The sequence below is a fragment of the Notolepis coatsorum genome (genome assembly GCF_963971535.1).
Source record: "Notolepis coatsorum genome assembly, contig: SUPER_19_unloc_2, whole genome shotgun sequence".
NCBI classification, from domain to species: Eukaryota; Metazoa; Chordata; class Actinopteri; order Aulopiformes; family Paralepididae; genus Notolepis; species Notolepis coatsorum.
The window spans coordinates 309,490-320,699 of NW_028174858.1; the positions used below are offsets into that span (position 1 = coordinate 309,490).

The following is an 11,210-nucleotide window of genomic DNA, read 5'->3' on the forward strand; positions in this document are numbered from 1 at the left end:
CTCACTCACTCACTCACTCACTCACTCACTCACTCTCACACTCACTCACTCACTCACTCACTGACTCACTCACTCACTCACTCACTCACTCACTCACTCACTCACTCACTCACTCACTCACTCACTGACTCACTCACTCACTCACTCACTCACTCACTGACTCACTCACTCACTCACTGACTCACTCACTGACTCACTCACTCACTCACTCACTCACTCACTCACTGACTCACTCACTCACTCACTCACTCACTCACTCACTCACTGACTCACTCACTCACTCACTCACTCACTGACTCACTCACTCACTCACTCACTCACTCACTGACTCGCTCACTCACTGACTCACTCGCTCACTCACTCACTCACTCACTCACTCACTCACTCACTCACTCACTCACTCACTCACTCACTCACTCACTCACTCACTCACTCACTCACTCACACACAGACTGTGTTTCTCTCCACTTGTCAGGATGATGACGTCTGAATCAAAGTTAGACATTAATGCTGCTGTGATGCAGACAGTATGTAATCTGTGTGTTTCTGTAGCACTTCATACATCTGCAGACTGGGAGGCACCCTAGAAATCTAGTGAACATCTTCACACATCCATTGAACAAAAATGTTTTTATTAAAAGATTGATCTTGGTATTTTAAGAATCTATTCAATTCAAATTAAACGATTGAATGTGGTTTGTATTGATGATGACAGTGATCCCTGTGTCTTCCTCCGTCAGAACGCCTCGGCCTGGCGCTGCTTCACCTTCTCCAAGAGCCCCGTCGCCATGACGGCAGAGGGTCACATGACCCAGCTGTCCAACCCGTCGGTGATGAACCATGTGATGCATGCCAGTTATGGAGAGGTGAGGACAGATGGACCTCTTGGCACTGCACTTTGTTTACATGTTTTGTTTTGGTCTGACGTGTGGGTTCGTGTAAGTGGAGATAAGGGAGGGGCTATGGGGGAGGAGTCACTACTGCTGGCCACACCTCAGGGGGAGGAGTCACTACTGCTGGCCACACCTCAGGCTCTGGGGGAGGAGTCACTACTGCTGGCCACACCTCAGGCTCTGGGGGAGGAGTCACTACTGCTGGCCACACCTCAGGGGGAGGAGTCACTACTGCTGGCCACACCTCAGGCTCAGGGGGAGGAGTCACTACTGCTGGCCACACCTCAGGCTCTGGGGGAGGAGTCACTACTGCTGGCCACACCTCAGGGGGAGGAGTCACTACTGCTGGCCACGCCTCAGGCTCTGGGGGAGGAGTCACTACTGCTGGCCACACCTCAGGCTCTGCCAAGAGGGGTCTGGAGAAACTATTATGATTTACTATATAGCTATATATAGTAGGGCTGGACGATTAATCAAGTTTTAATTTCAATTACGATTTTGGCGATTGATTGGAGATAAAATGATGAATGATAAAATGATCGAGCCCAAACGGTGGGTTCAGCCCGTGTTGAGAGGAGCAGGAGCAGGGCACCTTGTCTTGGTACAGTAACTTGTAGAAGTTACTTCTTTCTTCTTTGGTCGAGAAGAAAGGTAAAACGAATATGATGTTCTCAAATAATATAACTTCTCCAGACCTCTCTTGGCAGAGCCTGGGGCGTGGCCAGCAATATCAACCCCTCCCCTATCCCCATGGGGCGTGGCCAGCAATATCAACCCCTCCCCTATCCCCATGGGGCGTGGCCAGCAATATCAACCCCTCCCCTATCCCCATGGGGCGTGGCCAGCAATATCAACCCCTCCCCTATCCCCATGGGGCGTGGCCAGCAATATCAACCCCTCCCCTATCCCCATGGGGCGTGGCCAGCAATATCAACCCCTCCCCTATCCCCATGGGGCGTGGCCAGCAATATCAACCCCTCCCCTATCCCCATGGGGCGTGGCCAGCAATATCAACCCCTCCCCTATCCCCATGGGGCGTGGCCAGCAATATCAACCCCTCCCCTATCCCCATGGGGCGTGGCCAGCAATATCAACCCCTCCCCTATCCCCATGGGGCGTGGCCAGCAATATCAACCCCTCCCCTATCCCCATGGGGCGTGGCCAGCAATATCAACCCCTCCCCTATCCCCATGCTGGGGCGTGGCCAGCAATATCAACCCCTCCCCTATCCCCATGCTGGGGCGTGGCCAGCAATATCAACCCCTCCCCTATCCCCATGCTGGGGCGTGGCCAGCAATATCAACCCCTCCCCTATCCCCATGCTGGGGCGTGGCCAGCAATATCAACCCCTCCCCTATCCCCATGCTGGGGCGTGGCCAGCAATATCAACCCCTCCCCTATCCCCATGCTGGGGCGTGGCCAGCAATATCAACCCCTCCCCTATCCCCATGCTGGGGCGTGGCCAGCAATATCAACCCCTCCCCTATCCCCATGCTGGGGCGTGGCCAGCAATATCAACCCCTCCCCTATCCCCATGCTGGGGCGTGGCCAGCAATATCAACCCCTCCCCTATCCCCATGGGGCGTGGCCAGCAATATCAACCCCTCCCCTATCCCCATGCTGGGGCGTGGCCAGCAATATCAACCCCTCCCCTATCCCCATGGGGCGTGGCCAGCAATATCAACCCCTCCCCTATCCCCATGGGGCGTGGCCAGCAATATCAACCCCTCCCCTATCCCCATGCTGGGGCGTGGCCAGCAATATCAACCCCTCCCCTATCCCCATGGGGCGTGGCCAGCAATATCAACCCCTCCCCTATCCCCATGCTGGGGCGTGGCCAGCAATATCAACCCCTCCCCTATCCCCATGGGGCGTGGCCAGCAATATCAACCCCTCCCCTATCCCCATGCTGGGGCGTGGCCAGCAATATCAACCCCTCCCCTATCCCCATGATGGGGCGTGGCCAGCAATATCAACCCCTCCCCTATCCCCATGGGGCGTGGCCAGCAATATCAACCCCTCCCCTATCCCCATGGGGCGTGGCCAGCAATATCAACCCCTCCCCTATCCCCATGGGGCGTGGCCAGCAATATCAACCCCTCCCCTATCCCCATGGGGCGTGGCCAGCAATATCAACCCCTCCCCTATCCCCATGGGGCGTGGCCAGCAATATCAACCCCTCCCCTATCCCCATGGGGCGTGGCCAGCATTATCAACCCCTCCCCTATCCCCATGGGGCGTGGCCAGCAATATCAACCCCTCCCCTATCCCCATGGGGCGTGGCCAGCAATATCAACCCCTCCCCTATCCCCATGGGGCGTGGCCAGCAATATCAACCCCTCCCCTATCCCCATGATGGGGCGTGGCCAGCAATATCAACCCCTCCCCTATCCCCATGCTGGGGCGTGGCCAGCAATATCAACCCCTCCCCTATCCCCATGCTGGGGCGTGGCCAGCAATATCAACCCCTCCCCTATCCCCATGCTGGGGCGTGGCCAGCAATATCAACCCCTCCCCTATCCCCATGCTGGGGCGTGGCCAGCAATATCAATCCCTCCCCTATCCCCATGCTGGGGCGTGGCCAGCAATATCAACCCCTCCCCTATCCCCTGCTTGACCCCTAACATCAGAGGACTGCCATCTACAGAATGGTTCATTCCCAATATTGTTCAGAAATATATTAGACTATTCAGAACCCTGTGGTTCCCTTATATTAAACTGTTCATAATCTTATGTGGGCTCCCCTTATATTAAACTGTTCATAACCCTATGTGGGCTCCCCTTATATTAAAATGGGGTGCCTACAAATAGAGATAGGCGATATGGACAAAATATTGTATCCTGATATTCGTTTTTCTTTGTATAACTGTATTTGACAGTATTTAATGTCACAATGTGATATTGTAATCACATATTTGTATGTCTTTATCTTATTGTCAGGGTGCAGTTTAACACATTGGGTGCTAACAACGAGAAATCTCGTTGTTGGCCGCCATGCGTTGAATGCCAATGACGAGAAATCTCGTTATTTAATCGTTATTTCTTTTATTAGAGATATCCATTCATTTTTCATCCATCCAGCCTCATGTTATCATTGGGACTGGCTCTGAGCTAGAAAAGGGCAAATACCGCCCCCTATCGTCTCCCGGGTGGTATTGCATCCATTGGAATTGAGTCAATGAATTTGCATCAGAAAAAAAAACTCCGGGCTCCACATTTTACTTCCCAGGGATGTAACCTGAGACTATTGCATCCACTGAGGGAACTGGAAGAAGCCTCGATTATGTGTTTCGAGGTATAACGTTGGATCAATAAACGTGATCGATATTTGGAATGGCGATCAGGAATTGGATTAATCTTTTTGCAGAACATCTGATGTGAGGAAAGGACTTTATTTTACCAGTATTGGGTTAATCAGAGTTTTTTTTCACATCGTTCACAACGTGTCTCCTAATGTGTGTGTGCGTAATGTTAGCGCCAGACAGGGCATAGATAATAGATTTTTCAGCCCGCTTCTCTAGCGTGCATAAGTACACATATACTATAGATAATCTAGCGTTTATTTGAAAACGATTCATAAATAGGCAGAAAAATGACAACAACATGTTTTGTGTATTCCAGTAAAGAGCTATTTTCACGGATTTTTCTGGAATCACTAGAAATCTTCAAAAAGCGACGGGTGTATTAGACACACAGCCATAATTTAAGATATAGTTTATGCGTTCGCAAATGTGCTCGTCCTCTCATTGACTAAAGCGCTGGCACTCGAGCGATAAATCACGCACCCCCTGCTGGCAACCAATGTGTTAACACTTTGGTCGCCAAAAACGCCTTCCCACGTCATTCCCCTTCTGCCAATGACGCCGTAACACATCATTGATATCAATATTTCAAAAATCTGTGATCGAAATCATATTTCTCCCCCGGAGACTTGAGATCTACTGTTGATCCCCTCTCAACTCTCCAACGGTTCAAGAGCGCCATCTGGTGGCCGATCGGCGGATCGCTCAAACCGGAAACAGGAAATGGAAGCTGGTGCTCATTCCAATTTACATTTACATTTACATTTAGTCATTTAGCTGACGCTTTTATCCAAAGCGACTTACAAGTTCTGTACGACAAGCCATCAGGAAGAGCACAACTCTATCAGCTGAGTAACAATGTTCATCAAAGTGTTGAGTGCTACAGTGTAGGTTAGTTTATTAGGACAAGTGCATGACAGTATGGTTAGTTAGGGTTAGATTTTTTTTTTTTTTTTTTAATTCAGATAATGGTTGAAGAAGTGCGTCTTTAGTCGACGGCGAAAGATTGGACGTGTTTCGGCTGTCCTAACTGGGGTGGGTAGTTCATTCCACCATTGTGGGGCAAGGACTGAGAATAGGCGACTTCTCTTTGATTTTGATTCAATTCTGTCCGATCACTCGCTAATAGTCCCAGGACTCGAGCGCGACACAATGGATAGTGATCCGTTACCAATAACTCGATAAACAACATGATTTGGACGTATATACTATTATACAACCTGGAGATGGATCGCATATTTCTACATCCCATAATAGGAATATTTCTGCTCCACGCTCATCGCCCAACGGCCCGAGGAAGCTACGGTTAGTTTCAGCGTTATTTTTTAACGTGTTCGGTATAAACTGCTCTGATGATCATATCACCCACACTAGATTAATCATCTAACGTTGGCCACGGAATTATAAACGACCCCCCCCCCCCTTCCGGTCAACATCAGATGATAAGTAGTAACTTCTAGAAGCACGTCCATTTGAAATTTTTTATCTCGCGCAGATTGCTATCAAACTGTATACAATCATCAATATAATGCAGTTGGGGCTATAAATCACGTTCTGGAGAAAGCTGCAGAAAACGTTAAAAACATACTTATACTGGGGCGGTTAGGTGGCAGAGCGGAGATTGCGTTCGTCACTAGCCCCGGAGCTGTGAGCTGGATTCGCCTGTTCGAATCCAGCTCACAGCTCCGGGGTTGTCACCAGCTTGGCTGGCCGTCTGCACTAATACAATTGGCTGTATTAGAGGGTGGGAGAAGCTGGCGGGGTGGGTCCGGGTCGTTGTAAACAGCGACTCCTACAGTTCGGTCGGGGCGCCTGCTAAGCGCGGATTGGACTTGAGGGGGATAGTGTGGTCCTCCCACACGCTACGCCCTCTCAATGAGAATCCGCGCTGCCGGGTGAAAAGAAGCGGTGATTGGCTGGACGTGTGTCGGAGGAAGCACGTGGTAGCCTCCACTCTCCCAGATGATCTGACTGTGGGGGGTAAGTGCGCAGCGACCAGGAAGGGACTGGGAATTGGCATACGACTAACATTGGGATGGGAGAAAATCGGAGGAAAATGGAGGGGGAAAAAGACCAATAAAAAAAAAAGAAAAAACATACTTATACTTTAGACCGTATTTTAGTATGAATATGTGAATGAAAAAGTATAACGTTGCTACACCCTGAACAATAGATACTTGATGTTGAATGGGCCATAGTAATGTCAATTTAGCAACACAATTTAAAAAGTTATAGCCCTGAAAAGAAGGGGAACTTCTCCATAGACAAATAGAGCTGGCGTGGGATGGTTTATTAAGAAAATAAGCCTGGCGATCAAAGTGTTAATGGAAATAGTCTATTTTCGTTTACTTTTTAATACTGCTACAAGGAAAATAAACGTCTTCAATTAAAACTATGCATTATATTTTCTTACAATATGCATTTATCGTGGACACAAATCCATAACATTGCATGGATACCGCCATGATCATATACCTTCATAGTCTTTATACCTCCCTACATACAGTAGGAATATTTCTATCAAAATGTAATTATTTAATAGTACCTGACCTTTATGTTGAAAATAACAAGTGCTCAGAAGAGTGCACATTTTTGTGTGTGATCTTTGTTTGTGTCTATGGATGAGAACAAAGACTGACCTGTTAAACTTTGTTATTTTATTTTAGAGTCCAGAGAGCTTCATGGTTTGGGTTCACTTCCACGCTCCTCAGAAATACAGCAGCTCTTCAGGTAATGTTAGAAATACACCAGCTCTTCATTTACATTTACATTTACATTTAGTCATTTAGCTGACGCTTTTATCCAAAGCGACTTACAAGTTCTGTACGACAAGCCATCAGGAAGGGCACAACTCTATCAGCTGAGCAACAATGTTCATCAAAGTGTTGAGTGCTACAGTGTAGGTTAGTTTATTAGGACAAGTGCATGACAGTATGGTTAGTTAGGGTTAGATTTTTTTCTTCTTTTTTTCTTTTTTTAATTCAGATAATGGTTGAAGAAGTGCGTCTTTAGTCGACGGCGAAAGATTGGTAATGTTAGAAATACATGACCTTATAGAAATACACCACCTCTAGCTGCTCCAGCACGTAATGTCATGGACCAGAAAGTCATCAACACGGCTCTCCTAAATCACAAATAATTGGATGTTGTTGAGTAAACAAATAGTATATTGAATAGATCCATCTGTAACATTGTGTCTCCCACATAATGCAATAATGCTGAGGGACTTCTTCTGTACTTCACTGTTGCACGCTGGTTAGATGCCAACTTCATTTTGTTGTACTGTACTTGTACAGTGCTGTGCAATGACGATAACATTTAAGATAATCTGGTGTGTGTTAAAGACCAAAGAATGTTGTGAAACAGGAGATGTTCTCTACCACTATATGAACCTATTGGTTCTAGACAAATATTTTAGAGGGCTTTTGAATATTGGGTACATAATATCACTAATGGTTGTAACAAAGATGGAGCTCGGGTAGATTATATGAATATTTCTTGAAAAGATTAGTGAAAATCAAAGCACTGAACTTTCAGTGATAAAGCAAATGCATTTCAAATGAGTCTCCAGTGGAGGAACGACTCTCCGGTAAGATAACAAAATGCAATAGTTAGTGTAATGTTCTGTTTAATAAAACTGAATTGTATTCTTGATTTTATTTTATTCATGCATTCTTTTTTATATTCAATGTGATTCTCATGTGTTCCTGATTGTCAGGAGGCCTGGGCCCAGCGGATGAGTACAGCGCCAGGGTGGACATGGAGATGGACTGTCCAGGTCCCAGTCAGGTGATCATGTCCATCCCTCTCAGGGCTCGGTCCGGCACGGCCAGGGTCCATGCTCCTAAAGACCTGCAGGTGGGTTCGTGTCCAGACGCCCAAGTGTTCTGTTTCTTCTCTTTTCTCTTCTTAAGTGTAGAATCTAATGCCGTCAAACGGCAACCCCTAGGTAGGGCTGGGCAATATGACGATATTAAATAAATATCGGGTACAGTTCATTAACGATACACTTTTTAAACATCGTGGACATCGTGATGTTTTGCACAAAACCTCACGTCACAGGGCTGTACAGTGCGACGAGGAAAGTGCATATTGAGCCTAAATATGGCCCGTGTGAGTGGAAATTAATATTTGGGGGCAACCTTGCGAGTAGTGATTTGCAACCCTTTCATTCGCATTTCACTCCTAAATTAATCCATACAAATTGGATAAATTCTTTTTAAAACATTAGCCAACAACCAGGGCTGTACAGTGCGACATAATGTCGCAGTGCTATGAAAAAATCTGTCTGCGATGAATGAATTTACTGCGTGCGATAGCCTGTGTGTGAAATGAATCTGGGCCACGCTATTCTACTTGGTAGTTGTAGTCTATCGTGCGATTAAAGACCATGTCTGCGTAGAGTCCATACCTCCAACACCAAATCCCATAATTCCTAGCGAACAATCGAAACGAAACTGAATGTGGCCTATTGCATCGCCAAAGAACTTTCAATACGTTTAAGCCGCTAATCTTGCTCTGCAAGACGAACGGAGCGAATATCAGTCCATCTTATGACAACCACGTCCGATGTGGAGAGATGATAAGAGACCATAGCCGATTAAATTAAGTCTGATCTGGCAGTGATGATTGACGGGGACACGGACACTTCTAACGTTCAGCCATGCATTAGGTGAGTAGCCCACTATTAGGACGTTTTTCAATACTTAAATACTGTCTACTTAAATTTCCCTCCGGGGATCAATATAGTATCAACCTATCTATCTATCTAATAACGAGACAATATGCAAATAAGATAATACTAATAATTGTCACGGTTCCCCGTATGAAAGTGGCTTGCAACTTACTGCTGTTAAAATCACTGTTTATTTCTCGTTTTGCATAGTATTACATTCATCTTCTATAAACAAAGTCCTACCGTAAGAGCCTCATACGGGTCAATTAAACCTTTTTGATTAGAGTCTTTCCTTCGACTCTAAGTTGAACTGAACATTTCACTGTCAAAAGCGCAAACTTAAACAAGATTGTGTCGCAACATGGTTTTCAAAATAAAGGTCACATATACAAATACCGTAGTAGGCCTCTCAATTCGTATAAAAAAAAGTCCTGGATATACATAAACATTAATTGGCATAGATCTCTATAAACGGCCCAACACATTGATCACTTTAGGCACACCCTGAAACCAGTAACATCACAAATATGAAGCAGGTAATTATTACCCATAAAATTATAAACCTTTCATGGGGTTATTTACAATAATAATAATTCATTTTATTTATAAACCACTTTTCATTGTGAAACAAATGTATGCAGAGTTTCTTGTCCTCCTGATTAATGCAATAATAATAATAATGACTTTGATTTATATAGCGCTCTTCTCTGACTCGGAGCGCTTCACAGAGTCCATTATTCGTTCATACACAGTCATCCCGGTGGTGGTAAGCTACAATTGCACCCAGAGCTTCCCTGAGGCAGACTCACGGAAGCGTGGCGAATAATCATCACCTACGGCCCCTCCGACCACCACCAACATTCATTCACATGCATACACATTCATACGAGGCAAGTAGGTTAAGTGTCTTGCCCAAGGACACAACGGCAATGGGATGGACATGGGCTTGAGCGGGATTCGAACCACCAACCCTTCGATCATTGGACAACCCGCTCTACCCCTGAGCCACGCCGCCCCACAATGGTGTGTGTTGTGATGATCTCATTCAAGGAGCACTATAAGCGCGCGCACACACATGCACACAGTTTGTTGTTTTTGTTCTATTAGTGATTTACACACTTTCTCAGTTGGTTCATTATAAAAGATACAAACCTGAAAACAAAACCACTTAAATGTTAAATAAAAGGACCACAGTAATGAAGCAGGAGGAACATATTTTTTTGCACTATAATGGTAAAATTGTTATTTAAAAAGTGGCCCTAAAAAAATATTATGTGCCCCTAAATTTTTCATCTAGGGGCACCTGTGCCCCTAGTGAAAAAGCTTAGCGTACAGCCCTGCGTCAGTTTCTAAGCCGGTTCTAATCTAATCTTGTCTAGCACAGTCTCTGGAGCGTAACAGTAAGAAGCATTTTGTATAAAAGTATTCTGTACTTCTGTATGACAACTATTAAAGGGGAACTATTTTACTATTTCTTTCACTATTTGGGCACTTTTACACAATTCCTGTGAGTCTATGGAACACTTCTGTAATATATATATTTTTTTTATTCATTGTTTTGTATTTCTAATCAAGTCCTCAAAAACAGCATTTTTCTACCTCAAGATCTCGAGCTGTTTTGAGCCTGGGCTCCTAAACCACTGCGGAGCGTCGTGTTCGCCTGAACATTAACATGCAGCGGTGTCTTTATGACATCACATATCAGCACATTTTCAAATGACTCAGTTCAGTGAGGGTGAATATTGTGAGAGGAGAATTGGAAGAATGCGCCAATATGAGAATTTTGAGACATAGATCATATAAGTTCACATAGCTAGGAAACTGCTAAACACTCAAAAAGGCCATTTATAAGATAGTTCCCCTTTAAAGAAACTTGAAACTTGGGTGTATTGACGAGGCTTGACAACAGAGGTTTATATAATCATCATATTGGCATGACTGTATCCATCAAAGGGTTAAATCAAGCATTTTTAAGTGCTTTAGAGGAAATGTCAAAATATCACAATATATATCGTGATAGAGCAAACAAATATGGTGTTATCATTTAGAGGCCGTATCGCCCAGCCCTACCTCTAGGCCCCGCCCAGCCCTACCTCTAGGCCCCGCCCAGCCCTACCTCTAGGCCCTGCCCCCTATCTCTAGGCCCCGCCCAGCCCCACCTCTAGGCCCCGCCCAGCCCCACCTCTAGGCCCCACCCAGCCCTACCTCTAGGCCCCGCCCAGCCCCACCTCTAGGCCTCGCCCAGCCCTACCTCTAGGCCCCGCCCAGCCCTACCTCTAGGCCCTGCCCCCTATCTCTAGGCCCCGCCCAGCCCTACCTCTAGGCCCCGCCCAGCCCCAC

General features: G+C 46.2%; 1 protein-coding gene across 1 annotated transcript in view; it reads left to right on the forward strand.

Moving 5' to 3' along the window:
- The window catches only part of cep192 (centrosomal protein 192), a gene marked incomplete at its 5' end in the record, with an annotated part of 187,767 nt that overhangs the window by 95,166 nt on the left and 81,391 nt on the right, over window positions 1-11,210 (forward strand). Inside the window, 3 exons of the mRNA XM_084338489.1 lie at window positions 741-866; window positions 6,862-6,925; window positions 7,914-8,053. Coding sequence (XP_084194615.1) covers window positions 741-866; window positions 6,862-6,925; window positions 7,914-8,053 — 330 coding nt within the window. The remainder of the gene's footprint in view (window positions 1-740; window positions 867-6,861; window positions 6,926-7,913; window positions 8,054-11,210) is intronic.